General features: G+C 45.3%; 1 protein-coding gene across 1 annotated transcript in view; it reads right to left on the bottom strand.

Moving 5' to 3' along the window:
- Positions 1-3,593: 3,593 nt before the first annotated feature.
- Positions 3,594-16,331, bottom strand: part of AP3S2 (adaptor related protein complex 3 subunit sigma 2) — a 92,673-nt gene continuing 79,935 nt past the window's right edge. The window contains exon 6 of the mRNA XM_077263518.1: positions 3,594-5,163. Within this exon, the coding sequence (XP_077119633.1) occupies positions 5,035-5,163 (129 nt within the window). The 3' untranslated portion in view covers positions 3,594-5,034. The remainder of the gene's footprint in view (positions 5,164-16,331) is intronic.

Here is a 16,331-nt window from a genome sequence, read left to right on the forward strand (position 1 = left end):
GCAACCCTCCACCAGTCGGGCCTTTATGGCCCGATGGAAGCCTCTACTCAGTGTAAGACATATGAAAGCCTGCATAGAGTTTGCTAAAAAACACATGAAGGACTACCAGACAAGTAGAAATAAGATTATCTGGTCTGATAAGACGAAGATAGACCTTTTTGGTGATAATTCTAAGCGGTATGTGTGGAGAAAACCAGGCACTGCTCATCACCTGCCCAATACAATCCCAACAGAGAAATATGGTGGTGACAGTATCATGCTATGGAGGTGTTTTTAACAGCTGCAGGGACAGGACGACTGGTTCTCATTGAAGGAAACATGAATGCAGCCAAGTACAGAGATATCCTGGATGAATGCCAGAGTGCTCTGGACCTCAGACTTGACCGAAGGTTCACCTTCCAACAAAACAATGACCCTAAGCACACAGCTAAAATAACAAAGGAGTGGCTTCAGAACAACTCTGACCATTCTTGACTGGCCCAGCCAGAGACCTGACCTAAACCCAATTGAGCATCTCTGGAGAGACCTGAAAATAGCTGTCCGCCAACGTTCACCATCCAACCTGACGGAACTGGAGAGGATTCTGCAAGGAAGAATGGCAGAGGATCCCCAATTCCATGTGTGAAAAACTTGTTGCATCATTCCCAAGAAGACTCATAGCTGTACCAGCTCAAAAGGGTGCTTCTACTCAATACTGAGCAAAGGGTCTGAATACTTATGACCATGTGATATTTCATTTTTTCTTTTTTGATAAATTTGCAAAAATTACTACATTTCTGTTTTTTTTCAGTCAAGATATAGAGTGTACATTAATGAGAAAAAAAATGAACTTTTTTGAATTTACCAAATGGCTGCAATGAAACAGTGAAAAATTTAAAGCAGTATGAATACTTTGCGCACTCACTGTACGTCACACCTAGAGAGTTCCTTGACCAAAAAAATGGGGACTAGATATAGAGATCAAAGGAGAATGGACAAGAACTGCAGGGTGTTTCATCAATTAGCCAATACTTTTAATTGCCTGCCTTTCATAGGGCACAATAAAAAAAAAAAAAAAAAGCCAAACAATAGGGCATCATAAATAAGTGCACTTATCTGCATCTTGTGCTGTCTAAGGCTTCTTTTACACTTAAGGCCCCGTCTCACATAGCGAGATCGCTAGCGAGATCGCTGCTGAGTCACAAGTTTTGTGACGCAACAGCGACCTCCATAGCGATCTCGCTATGTGTGACACGTACCAGCGATCAGGCCCCTGCTGCGAGATCGCTGGTCGTGTCGGAATGGCCTGGACCTTTTTTTGGTCGTTGAGGCCCCGCTGACATTGCTGAATCGGTGTGTGTGACACCGATCCAGCGATGTCTTCACTGGTAACCAGGGTAAACATCGGGTTACTAAGCGCAGGGCCGCGCTTAGTAACCCGATGTTTACCCTGGTTACCAGCGTAAATGTAAAAAAAAACAAACAATACATACTCGCCTTCTGATGTCCGTCAGGTCCCTTGCCGTCTGCTTCCTGCTCTCACTGACTCCCGGCCGTACAGTGAGAAGTGAGAGCACAGCAGTGACGTCACCGCTGCGCTCTGCTCTCAGTGTACGGCGGCTCAGTCAGAGCAGGAAGCAGACGGCTAGGGACCTGGACACCGAAAGGCGAGTATGTACTGTTTGTTTTTTTTGGTAACCAGGGTAAACATCGGGTTACTATGCGCGGCTCTGCGCTTAGTAACCCGATGTTTACCCTGGTTACCCGGGTGCTGCAGGGGGACTTCGGCATCGTTGAAGACAGTTTCAACGATGCCGAACTCGTTCCCCTGATCGTTGGTCGCTGGGGAGAGCGGTCTGTGTGACAGCTCCCCAGCGACCACACAGCGACTTACCAACGATCACGGCCAGGTCATATCGCTGGTCGTGATCGTTGGTAAATCGCTAAGTGAGACGGGGCCTTTACCGTGGTTTTGCGGCCCCAATAGATTTAAAAAACGGGCAGCAATAATTCCATGGAGCGCCATGAGGGCCGTTTTTACGACCGTAAAAAAATATCAAGCCCGAAAATGGGGCTGCAAAAACAACGGAAGCTTGTTTTTGTGGTGCACCGTGACTTCCAGTTTTGCGAAACGCCGTTTTTTTTCCCAATACTTTTTCCATAGTATTGGAGACCCAAGAAACGGAGATCCGTAAGTTTTTTGCGGTCTGTTATTGCGTCAGACCGTGAAAATTGAGGTGATATGGCCCGCAAAAAACCCGGTAAGGCTACTTTCACACTTGAGTCGGTACAACATACCGACGCACGTTGTGAAATTTGTGCACGACGTGGGCAGCGGATGCAGTTTTTCAACGCATCCACTGCCCATTCTGAAGTCCATGGAGGAGGTGGCGGAGTTTCAGACGCGCATGCGCAGTAGAAAATGGCGGACGCGACAGACAAAAAAAGGCTCACTTGAACGTTTTTTTTCATGACGACGGTCCGCCAAAACACGAAGGATCCGTTGCACGACGGACGCGACGTGTGGCCATCCGTCGCTAATACAAGTCTATGGGAAAAAAACGCATCCTGTGAGCACATTTGCAGGATCCGTTTTTTCCCAAAACGACGAATTGCGACGGATGCCAAACGACGCAAGTGTGAAAGAGGCCTAAGCATAAAAGAATCCTTAGTAGCCTCAACACATTTCCCCTCCGTCATCTCATTCATCAGGAGGCTCCAGGAAAAAAACTGACATCATATACGTGTGTCATCCATGATGTGATGTGGACTCATTGTAGGTCATAAACCACACGTAGTGGATGATTCATATGAATTTGTGTAATAAGCTCAGCCCGTGATATACTTTTGGCTACTATACAGGCTGGCTGACTTTGGTATTTGAGGTCCCTATGGGATCTGGTTCTGGATTGGTTTAATTTGTTTACCAATATATTGGATGAGGGATCTACAGGACCTGATCGGGTGCATTGACATTGAGCAGGAGCGCAATTTGCACTCATCAATAGGGTGACAACCTCCAATGCCACAATATACACCCAACAGGGTCATTGGTTTGTGGTTTCTGTTGTCAACTTTTTTTTGTGGATAATTAACCACCTCTGAATTGAGGATATTTTGCCTTTTAAATATACATATTTTTAAAGTAATTATTAAAAGTTTATTTTTAAAGGGTATTCTTTCTTGTTAAACTATGAATAAGCAGTATACCAGAGAGTTAAAATGAAGCTAAATCATCAAGGTGATAGGCCGGATTCACACACGCTACGAGATCCCAGTACAGATCATGGTACATGGACGCGTAGCCAATCCGTGCATCGCTGTTCAAGTATGGACTGCAAGAAACAGATGTGCAAATCTGGCAGTAAACTATGTGCCCAGGCTGAAATTAAATCACAAAAGAGGAGAACCATGCAACACATAGGCTGTATACCAAGAGTCAGATTACCAAACTGATGGCCAATTATAGCAAAAGGCGATCAAAGACTCGGAAAACATCTTTGACTCGTAACTTTTAAAAAGTGGTGAAACCCAAAGAGTAGGAGAAGCCCAGATAAAGTTACTGAACTCAAACCTAAAAAAAAAAAATAATGTTGAAATAATTAAAAATCCAATTTCACTTATATAAAAGTAGGTTTAATTTCCAAGGCAAAGGAACTTAATGGAATCAACTCAAGGCACACTTAATATATTACCGTACTTGCTTTTAACGCTACAGAGACCATTTATTGAGAAACAGAAAACAACAAGCTAACATCCACAGGATGGAAAACAAAAATATTTCACATCATCATCAAGAATATTTTCTCTCCTAACAAATATTCAGCGTTTATAGGTCAGTATTATAGTGAACAAACATTCCATATTATATTTATAATAAATACATAAAATGTAATATTCCCTTTTTTGACTTACTTCCTATGAAGAGCAGTGTGGCACCAAAAGATGGAGATATATATATAAATCATTAACTATTTGCGTTGGGCTCTGTTCACATGGGTGTTGTGGCTTCTGTGTATAATGGAAGCCACAACACTAAGCAGATCTGCTGTATGATAAACACCACTAACACATAATGGGGTCTGTCGGGCTCCACTGAGATGTCCAACACATTAAAGGGAATCGGTCATCAGGTTTTTACTCCCTCATGTGAGAGAAGCATGATGTAGGGGTAGAGACCCAGATTCCAGCAATGTGTAACTTACTTTACTGGTTTGTGCAGTTTTGATCCTATCCTTGTTTTCTCTGCTGCAGATCTATCAGTTCTCTGAATGCTGAGCTCTGTATAACCCCACCCACACCAGCGATTGACACTGTGTACACTGTGCATAGGCACAAACTGCCAATCAGTGGTGGGAACTCATGATTATGGAGGATTACATGGCAGCAGGTTTACTAGTCCTCTAGTGACAAAATCACGGTTTTATAAGCAGGAGATCATCAAATCTACGGCAAGCAGCCCATTAAGTGACACATCGCAGGGATCAAGGTCTGTCTCAACATTATGCTGCTCTCAGATTAGGTGGCAAAAACATGGTGAAAAATTCCAAGATTCCCTTTAAATGGAACATATAATGCTGCATGCAGGTTTTTGTATTTCCTATTACAAAAAATAGATAAAAGGAATCCTTGAGCCTCCGTAGCAGATGTGAACAAAGTCTTATACCGAAGAAAGGCCAATGAGTATATACCTATGCCTTTGGTTTTACAGCCAAAGAGATTGCTAAATAAGGCTACAAGGTCTCTCCGACCCATAATGTAGAGGAATCCCTTTTCTCACCTGTGCACACTGACCCAGAACGTGTAAGACAGATTGTGTGCAGTTTCTGCGGTAACATTTATTCTGCATTCATTATCAACTGGTGTGCAGCCCACTGAATTGTTAGAATAAGCACATACTCAGTCTACCATTACATGTCACAATAATATACAGTAGTATGCCTACAACAACCTGTTCTCTGAATACAGATAAAATAAGAATAAAAACAGTCCAGAGTATAAGTGTGAGATGAGCGGCTGTGCCAGAACAGTTACACCCGCAGGTCTTGGCCTCTTTTATACCAGGTGAGAGAGATTGGGAACCTTGATGTTGATGTCACCAATATTGATATTTCGTGGCAGCTCCGGTAAATTCATACTCTTCACTGCGGAAACCGCTCTGGCTGGAGCGGCAGAAAATCCAGTCTGTCAGAAATAAAGTTCATGTAGAAAAGAAGACAAAAAATAAAAGGTAAGACCTCAAGATAAGTTACAATAGAAAAATACGCCTGGGAATGTCAACTAATGAACGCTTAAAAGTACCAATCTGGCATTTCTTTACATCACCCCCGAAGTATCACACTATTGTCTGTTACACGCATGTAGTAAACTACTTACCAGCCGCCATCTTCTGCTGCTCTCAGTGCCACTCCGGTCATGATCTGCTACTTGCGACCTGCCGGATTGCTTAAGTCACTTCTCAATGTAAGTCTGTGAGAAACAGAACAAGGCTCACATAGACTTACACTGAGAGATGTGGAGCTGTGGTCACAAGATGGTGGCAAGGAACAGGAGTGGCCCCAGGAAGAGCAGAAGACGGCAGCTGGTAAGTATCTTACTACACGCAGGCAATAGACATTAGTTATACCACTCAGGGGGTGAAATGGGAAAGAAAAAATACTGGAGTGGTGGTTTAAGCTTGTACTACACATAAAGTATGCTGTTAGATACAATGCACGCTCAGCTAAGCATGTATGCATGTCTAATCAATGGGGAATTAGATGCAGCCACACACCTCTAGTGTCTGGTAAATAAATGTACTAACTGTAGACTGATGGATCACATGTTCTTCTGTCTAAAATAACGTAGAGCTGCTGCACTGCTTAAAAGAGAACACCACAATAATCCTTCAACAATACCTACTACATATTGACTCAGAATCAGAAAAGCCACCTGAAATACGGTGGCAGCATGGGTGGTCCTCTATCCAGCGAGCATACTGGGAAGAAATGCGAGGCCATAATCCCGATGTGGATTCTCTGGTCTTCTCAGCAGAGTTCTGCAATTGGCAGAATGGTAAGGCCAGGAAAGCAAAATGAAACATAAAACAATTGGCAATAGTCTGATTGTTACTGGAACAGAAACTCCAAATTCCCAGCTCTTTACAACTTAATCCAGGTTACAGATTACAGAGTACAGAAAGTCTATTGTGCAGAGCCCTGAGCAATGCAAATATAGCATCCAGTATCAGCTCGCCCCCAGCTTTTCAGAATGAGTGTACTGAGTCCCCAATTAACTAGCACAAAATGCATGCTAAAGTATAATATTTGTAATATAAGCCCCAAAACTTATACTGGCCAAAAAAAACACAAATACTTGAGCGAGAAATACTGGGCAAAGTACCAGGCCCTTGCAGCCATTACTGGAAAACAATCTTGTACAGCTGTTTTTCACAATGCAATGCCCACCCCAGACCTGAAGGTCAAGTCAAGTCATGATGCGATGCTGAGGGCCCGACAGAGCAGAGTGCGTTGCTTTCCCGGCAGCCATTTTTCTGAAGCCATGGGCCGCTAGAGGCGGCGCATGCACAGACTGAGATCTCGGACCGGCTGAAATCTCTATCTGTACAAGCCATGGGCTTCAGGGAAATGGCCTCCAGAGGCAGCGCTTGCGAAGATTGAGATGTCGGAACAGCTTCAGAAAAATGGCTGCCGGGAAAGTAATGCACTCCAATCTGCCTCACCGCCCACACCAGGCCCGCAGCATCACACCGCTTGTGCCGCTGCCGGTTTCCTGCCTCCTGTGACCCTGCTCCACCACTGCAACCCTCCGGTAGACTACATTCATAATATAAGACTGACCACAATTTCTCAAAAATGTTTAGGGGGGAAAAAAAAGTGTGTCTTATAGTCCAAAAAACGGTAATTAGTCTTACCGATAATTGTATTTCCAGGAATCCATCCTGACAGCACCATGGAGGACGTCCTTCTCATCCGCAGTGGGACAGGAAACCACGAGAGTTCAAAAGGACCCTCCCACCTCCACCCTTCAGTGATTTTTCAAAGTAACACGTCTGGATGGATGCAAACAAAACAAATTTATTTTGAACATAACAAGATTAGTACAAATGTTACTTCACATAAGTATAACAGATATTAGGGAGGGAACTATCCGTGCTGTCAGGATGGATTCCTGGAAATACAATTATCGGTAAGACTAATTACCGTTTTCCAGGTCACCACCTGACAGCACCATGGAGAAGTACCAAAGGAAACTTCCTGTTCTAGGGTGGGACTACCGCTTGAAGCACCTTCCTGCCAAACGCTAATTGAGAAGAAACTACATCTAATTTGTAGTGTTTTGAAAAGGTGCTAATGTTAGCCCAAGATGCTGCTCTGCAAATCTGATCAATTGAAGCCCCACCTTTTTCTGCCCAGGAAGCGGCCATAGCCCTAGAAGAGTGAGCTTTCAGGACCTCTGGGGGGTTCTTTCCCTGCGCCTGATAGGCAACGCTAATGGCGGATCTAATCCATCTGGCTATGGTGGATTTTGAGGCCTTCTTCCCTTTATTAGGACCCCCGTAAAGGACGAATAGATTATTATCCTGCCTCCAGGCCCTAGTCATATCTAGATATTTTAGTACTGTTTCCCTGACATCTAGGTTATGAAAAAAGGACTCTTTCTGGTTCCTAGGAAACTGGCAGAAAGATGGAAGTACTACCTCCTGGTTTATATTGGAAACTGAGGCAACCTTGGGAAGGAACCCTGGGTCAAGTCTTAAAACTAGCCTATCCTCGAATACCTGAAGATAAGGGTTCTGGATGGACAGGGCTTGGAGTTCCCCTAATCTTTTGGCCGAAGTAACGGCTACCAAGAAAACAGTTTTAAGGGAGAGATTAGCAATATTAATGTCTTTCTTAATATCAAAAGGCTCCCTACATAACTCATTAAGGACTAGGTTAAGGTCCCAAGGAGGGACGGTGTTTCTGATTGGGGGCCTTAACCTTGTAACCGCCTTGGAAAACCGCGTGATCCAAGGATGAGCGGCCAGGGAAGTATCATAGAATACACTGAGGGCTGATATCTGGACTCTTAAGGTACTTGGTTTAAGACCTTTCCTGAATCCCTGCTGTAAAAAGTCCAGAATTTTAGGAATGTTAGGGCAATCAACATCGATTGTTGCATCTCCACAAAAGCTGCAGAATTTCTTCCAAATCTTAAGGTAAATTTTTGAGGTCACTGGTTTCCTACTTGCTAGTAGAATGGAAATTACTTCCTCAGATAGGCCTCTTGTTCTTAGGATCTGCCGCTCAGGATCCAAGCCGCTAACTGAAGATTTCCCGGGTTTTGGTGAAGAACCGGACCCTGAGAAAGTAAGTTCTTTAATTCTGGGAGATGGTACGGATCGTCTATTGCAAGTTTCCTTAGGAGAGGGAACCAGCTTCTCCCGGGCCAGAAGGGAACCACCACGATCACCTGAGCTTTGTCTTCGAATATCTTTCTGAGGACCCTCGGTACCAGAGCTAGAGGGGGAAAGGCATAAAGCAGACTCCTGCTCCATGACTGGGAGAGAGCATCCACTCCTGTCGGGTTTTCCTGAGGGTTCAGGGAATAGAAAGCATTTACCTTCGCATTCCTTCTGGTCGCAAAGAGATCCACTGTCGGAGTCCCCCAGCGTCGACATAGGGTATCGAAGACTCTGTTGTTCAATTCCCACTCTGTGGGTGACAGCTCTTCTCTGCTCAGGTAATCCGCAACCTGGTTTCTTGAGCCTTCTAAGTGAACCGCTGAGACCGAAAGTACTGACTTTTCTGCCCAGGTAAAAATTTGATCGGCCAGATGTTGTAGCTTCGGATGCCTTGGCCCCCCTTGGTGACGAAGAAAGGACACCGTCGTCATGTTGTCCGAAAAGATCTTCAGGTGCTTGTTTTTTAGCAACGATCGGGCTGAACTCAACACCTTCCAAACCGCATGTAGCTCTCTGTGGTTTGAGGAATTGCTGCCGTCTTCCAGATTCCATTGGCCCTGGAAGAATCTTCCGAGAACCTGGCCGCCCCAGCCCTGCTGACTTGCATCCGTTGTTACCGTGACTGCCGGGGCCTGGATCCAAGGGACACCCTTCCGGAGATTTTCTGACACCGTCCACCAGCGAAGGGACTGTTTGACCCGATAAGACAGGAGAAACTTCCTGTCCAAAGAAGACTGTCTTCTGTCCCATGATGACAGAACCGCCTTTTGCAACTGGCGAGAGTGGAATTGACTCCAGCTGACACAAGGGATACAGGATGTCATGATGCCCAAGATCTTCATAGCATCTCTTATTGTCCCTCGATTTTTTGCAAACTGTCGAACCTTTTTTATCAGGTCGGACCGTTTTATGTCCGGAAGGAATGATTTTCTCAACTTCGAGTCCAGCACTATTCCTAGGAACTGTCTTCTTGATCTTGGCGTTAGGTGCGACTTTTCCCAGTTCAGGACCCATCCTAACTTCTGCAGTGTGGAGATCACCAACTGAGAATCGATCTTGAGTTGCTCTACCGAGTCTGCTACCAACAGGAAATCGTCGAGATATGGTACTATCGTGATATCTCGTTTCCTGAGGTAAGACACGATCTCTACGATGAGTTTTGTGAAAACTCTTGGAGCCGACGCTAGTCCAAATGGAAGGCAACGAAACTGATAATGGAATGTTTCTCCTTCCCTCTCTATTGCGAATCTCAGGTATCTCTGATGATGCGAATATATTGGTACGTGGTAATATGCACTTTTTAAGTCTAAAGTGCACATTACCACGTCTTTCCCTAGAAGGGGAATTGTGGAGCGGATGGATTCCATCTTGAACCTCTTGTATTTTAGCCATCTGTTTAGAGGCCTGAGATTTATGATGGTGCGAGATTCTCCTGAGGGTTTTTTTATAGAAAAAAGACTCGAGTAATGACCCGTTCCTATCTGGTGAGGAGGGACAGGAGATATCACCCCCATCCGGAGGAGGTCCTGTACGTCCGACCACACTGGAGAGACTGAAGAGAGACGGGTGTTGGAAACAAAATATCTTTCTCGGGGAAGGGAGTTGAACTCTATCCTGTACCCCTGAGATATAACCTGAAGGACCCATGGGCTTGATGTAATTTTCTCCCACTCCTCTAGGTAGTTTAGCAACCGTCCCCCTATCCTGGTGGCGTCATTTTCTCCTGAACTCTGATCTAGGGTTTGAGGGACCCGGATCTCTGTTTCGGTTCCTATTCTCTCCTCCTTTCTGGTAGCTCCACCTACCTTGCTTCCCCTTACCCCTATAGTCTGATCTCTGACTGTAAAAGGGCCTACGAAAGGGCTGGTATTTTTTCTTTTTCTCCTCTGGAAACCCTTTCTTATCATCAGAAGCTTTTTCCAGTATGTCATCTAATATGGGACCAAAGACTCTGCCCCCTGAAAAGGGAATAGAACATAATTTGTTCTTCGAATGAACATCCCCCGACCAATTTTTTAACCAAATAGCCCTACGGGCAGCATTTGATAGAGACTGGCCTCTGGCAGTGAATCTCACAGATTCTGCCGTGGCGTCCGCGAGAAAACCTGTTGCAAGTTTTAACAAAGGGATAGCTTTAATAATAGATTCCCTCGAGGTCTTTGCCGACAACTGGTCCTTCAAGTCGTCGACCCATAAATGCAATGATCTCGCCACAGATGTCGCCGCGATATTTGTGCGGATCACTGCGGCAGAACTCTCCCACGCTCTTTTGAGGAGACCATCTGCCTTTCTGTCCATAGGCTCCTTCAAGTTTGAGGAGTCCTCAAATGGTATGGCAGTCCGCTTTGATACTTTTGCCAGTGGGATGTCAATCTTTGGTACATCCTCCCAATCTTTGACCTCTTCATGATCAAACGGGAGACGCAGTCTAAAGTCTTTTGGAATGGAGATTCTTTTTTCCGCCTCTTCCCATTCTTCCAAAATCATTGAACTGTGGGAATAGGTGATGAAGAGGTTAATGGCTGTTTACCGAGACAAGATTAGAAACTAGCCGGCTCGGACTCACCGAATATGGGCATTAACCGGGAAGACCATTGATGTTTGTGAACGTAAGCCCCCGAACATCTCGTCCTGGACGGATTTAGAGGTTGAGGGTTCCTCAACCTGCATGGTCTGTCTCACAGCTCCTAGTAGTTCTTCTATGTCATTAGAAGAGAACAAATATTTCTTTCCCCTCTGAGGAGGGTCTCTGCATACTTCCTCTTCCTCCATCTCAGAGTTTGAGGGACTGTCTTCAGATGACAGGTCAGACTCCCTCTGCCTTTTCCTGGACCTAGGAAGATCCTGGTAATCAGACTGGGACATCAGGGGAGTGGAAAGGCTAGATATAGAGGCCTGCACCTCTTCTCTAACCATAGTTCTCATGTTCGTTATTAAGGAGGCCTGCTCCTCCCCCACAATACGGGCAGTGCAGGGCTCACAGAGGGGTTTCTGCCAGGAGGCGCCAAGCTTTGAGGCACATAAGGGACATTTCTTATTTCTTCTTTTTTCTCCTGAAGAAGACTGTCCCTAAAATAAACAAGAATCTCGCTAATGGATATTCTAACTGATGTAGACACAACCCTCACCACTGGGTGCACTCACATGAGCCTGGGAAGCCGGCGCTTCAGCGCTCGCCGCAGCTATAGGATCTGGATTCTCCATAACCGACGCCGCGCCGCCGCTGCGCTATCTTACCTTATATACTTCTAGTCCCCTCCTCAACAGGAGCAACGAGGATGCCGCCATTGCTCCCGGCCGTGACCCGGAAGTGATGCACGGCGCGGTGAACCGGAAGTTACTCCGCCACGTTTCCAGCGCTCTCAGCGTCCTAAGCACAGCGTACCGCCCGGCTTCGGATCGCATGCAGAGGGTGCGCCTCGCAGGAGCGATCAGGTACATCTGTGGTGGCATCCTCCGAGGTCGAGAGCCCCCGCCAGGGGGAAGCGACCTCTTACCAGGAGCAGCGCTGCACTGGTACAAGCTGAGGGACCCGATCACTTGGGTGTCAGCTAACAGAGTTCCCAGCGGGAAGGAAGAGGCCGAGCCCCCCCGATCCACACTCTCTGTAGGGACTAGGCGATCTCTCGTCGTTCCCATCCACAGTGGGACAGGAAAAAACACTGAAGGGTGGAGGTGGGAGGGTCCTTTTGAACTCTCGTGGTTTCCTGTCCCACTGCGGATGAGAAGGACGTCCTCCATGGTGCTGTCAGGTGGTGACCTGGAAAATATGGTAAATACCTTTATTTTGAAAACGTGGACGAGGGACCGCCACAGTACAAGGGGTACAGCAACAATCAGCAGACACACACAAATATTAAGAAATATTACCGTATTTTTCACTTTGTAAGATGCACTTTTCCCCCCAAAATTTTTTTTGGGGAAAATAGGGGTGCATCTTACAATGCGGATATACCGCTTACCGTTTACGTTGCAGGCTGGGATGAGAGGGTGTCCGCCGCCGCTGCCCAGGGTGATGCTGGTGTCTCCGGCGCTGCAGGGGGGCTCTGCCGACATTTTGTGAAAGGCCAGAGCCCCCCAGCAGTTTGTCCATGCTTTTCTGTACGGTGGACCTCGGGAAAATGGCCGCCGGGAGGGGAACCAGCGGCGGATACCGCGTTAGACTAACGCCCCTGTTTACGACCACTACCATTGGTAGTACTTCCCCATACATCGTCAAAGGGACGTTCACTATAGGTGAAATTATCCATCTTCCAGTCTGCCTGGTCGGGAACTCTAGCTACCCTTCTACACTCTCAGTTTAATTTGAGAGAGATAGCTCACCCAATGGGACTGATAGGACAAGTCCCATTACTTACATTGGATATACTTCGATGAACATTGACGGTGGTCTGAGACACTAACAGAGCAGTCGGTTTACTGAGGAAGGTCTTGTGAAGACCGAAATGTTTATATTTTTGGACTGCAATAAAATTTATTTTCTACAACGGATCCAAATGAGTCGAGTGTCAAAATTCTATTACACTTTATAATCTGGAGCGTCTTACAAAGCGAAAAATACGGTATATTATCTAACCAGTTTATTTAAAAAAAGGAAAAAGGAAAGGATGGCAGGTAAACAGTGTATAAGTAACAAATACAATGACAGCTGTTCCTCTCAATAACACCGACAGAGTATATGCAGGTACACTTAAAACACAATTATCAGTTATATGCAAGCCTACTCGCAGCAGTTTTCAAAGCGTCTCTTAGGCTATGTGCACACATTCAAGATTTTTCGAGTTTTTTCGCTATAAAAACACGATAAAACCGCGAAAAAAAAGCATACATTAAGCATCCTATTAGAATGCAATCCGCAATTTTTGTGCACATGTTGCTTTTTTTTCCGCGGTGGAATCGCATTCTGGAAAAAAACGCAGCATGTTCATTTCTTGGGCGGAATCGCGGGGATCCCGCCACATAGGAATGCATTGATCCGCTTACTTTCCGCATGGGACTATGCCCACCATGCGGGAAGTAAGCGGATCATGTGTGGTTGGTAACCTGGGCTGGGAACCTTATAACTATTAAAAAAAGGAATTAAAATAATAAATCGTGATATTCTCACCTTCCGGCGTCCCTCGCAGCGTTCCCGCTCCTCGCGATGCTTCTGTTCCCAGTGATGCTTTGTGGCAATGACCTGTGATGACGTAGCGGTCTTGCGAGACCGCTACGTCATCTGAGGTCATTGCCGCTAGGCATTATTGGGAACGGAAGCATCGCGAGGAGCGGGAAGGTGAGAATATCACGATTTATTTTATTTTTTTAATAATTTTTAACATTATATCTTTTTACTATTGATGCTGCATAGGCAGCATCAATAGTAAAAATTTGGTCACACTTGTCACACTATGTTTGGCAAGTGTGACAAACCTGTCAATCAGTTTTCCAAGCGATGCTAGAGATCGCTTGGAAAACGCTAGCATTCTGCAAGCTAATTACGCTTGGAAAACGCTAGTGTTTAGCAGGAAAATGCATGCCAATTCCGCATGCGTTTTACCCGCGGCACAGTTGCGGAAGTGCACCGGAAATTTCCGCGGCAACTCCGGACGTGTGCACATAGTCTTACAGAAGAGACCTTTTCTCCTAACTAACTGGACCTCTATATGGTTATTTATATATGCGCATATATTCATATATATGAGGATATATATTCAGATGTAAGATGGTACCGGTATGTTCTGAAACTGAAGTAGAAGGGTCATCAGAAACGCCGTCTTGAAACTCTTAGGGAATGCCCATCTGTCCAACACAGGGCTTCCCCAAGTCCTTAGACATAAGGCCCCATGTGGCCCAGCCCAAGATGCTGTGTACTTGGCTGTCCTCAAAGACTAGGCTAATGTGAAACCGAACAACGCGTCCTAGAGCCACCAACAACAGATGCAGACTTGCACCACCCTATCCAGACTTTTTCCAAGGATCAGCAGCTTCACTTCCACTCATACTTAATTCCTCCCAACCGCCCACCAACCACCAAAAACCCCTGCGCCCCAACTACAGCCTCTCGCTGCTGCCCTCTACTGGGCAGATTATATATTAAATCAGAAATCTCCAACAATACAGTAAACTGTGATTAACCCTTACACTTTCTCAAATCTTTCTGGAACCTGAGCTGCTCTCCTATTCTCCACATGATCTTTGGCAGAGAATCCCCTAACTTCCTGTGATATCAAGTCAAATTCTCCCCGAGTTCCAGGGCTTTTAAAATTGATGGCGGTGTGGCTTGCTGTGTAGGCCGGGCTACATTCTGCAGAGCTCCCCCTGCTCCTGTGCATGCTGTTACACACAGCTTCCGCCCCCCTCCCACAAACACAGATACTCCTGCATGTACAGCCCCCAGCCCCCCCCCTGACACAGCCCTCTGCAGACAGACTAAAAATATAGGTATTGGCTTCTTTTAAGTTTTGTTGCAAAAACTGCTACAAAAAGGAAGACAGAAAAGATTCTTTTTAGGTTTTTGTGAACTGTATTTTCTTTTTTTCTGGCACAAACCATTTTCAACTCTATACATTCACCTGTGTACTGAGAGGGATCCACAGTACCCAGACGAAACCCACACAAACAATGGAATAACATACAGGTTCAAAGCAGGCGTTGTGCCAAGTCTGATTTGTACCTTTACTGCAGGACAATAGTACTATCCACACTGACACCCTGCTGCAACGGGACAATAAAAGTATATAGAAAGTATTTGAAACATTAACAAATCTTACAACAGTCAAAAATGTCCAATCAAATCATAACTTAAGAGTTCTACAATCTGCACCACTCTTATATGCATGCCCTCTTAGGGCAAAAAAAACATAGAGAGTGTCCTGCTGGAAACCAGCATGTACTAGCTAAAACTAGATACTTGCACATGCTGAAAGACTGGTGGGTGTGGACCCTGGGTCACTGGCTGGACTTTCCCTGGAGGAACATGACCAAGTGGCTACATGGTCTTCACTAGCACCTCTAATGGCGAGGATTAGCTTTGGCCATGGGATAGCCACCAGGCGCCACTCCAGCACAGTGTCTATGCCTGCAGCATTTGACCCACGGATCAGAGCATGTTTGCAAGGTATAGAGGGACAAGACAGAAGCATAGTTAGACTATTCATTTCTTTTCTGCAGGGTATTTGCTTATTATGCTTTTATCTTGGGTTTTGACTGTATAAAGAGGGTCTATAAGCTGTAAACATCTAAGGGTAATAAGTAACATGGGTAAAAAAAGCCCCAGCATGTGGCTTTTCAATTTTAGGCCAGATGGGGTCATGTAGCATAAAACTCGGGATGTTCTAGCTTTATTAAGGCCTGTCCACAAGAATCCATTAATGATTTTAATATTTAATTATTGTCTTTTGACACCCTCTTTTTAAGTTTATTACTTAATGTGGCTAAATAACTCTTCTTATATTTGAATGCAAATCTCAAGCTTAAAGGAACCAGTTACCATAAAAAAATGGTATTTACCAGCAGCCCTAGTGATGGTCTTTTACAAAATATTCGATAGGCTAATATGATGTTTGGCTGCAAGGCGTACATTAAGTTCCTGTATATTCTCCCTGCAGCTGTTTGTCTTCAGTCATCCAGGCAGCACTAGGGCTGTGATCACTCTCCCTGCCCCTTGTAGGACATCGTATGGGCAGAGAAGGCTGTCACTCAAGAAGCAGGAAGACCGATTTTGTTTGGCGGATGAGGATAGGCGTTAGCCTTATTTATTATTTTTTATGACCCGTGTAACTGTTTTGTTATTTGCAATAAAGCTTTTTGCATATGGTGATTCCATAGCATTTGTATACTTATTTCTTCTTTTGTTTCAGGAAGACCGATCACAGCGCACTCACTGTGTAGAAAGCACGGACAGCTCGATGCTGGTGATGTCGCC

The sequence above is a fragment of the Ranitomeya variabilis genome, chromosome 5, assembly GCF_051348905.1.
Source record: "Ranitomeya variabilis isolate aRanVar5 chromosome 5, aRanVar5.hap1, whole genome shotgun sequence".
Taxonomy (NCBI): domain Eukaryota; kingdom Metazoa; phylum Chordata; class Amphibia; order Anura; family Dendrobatidae; genus Ranitomeya; species Ranitomeya variabilis.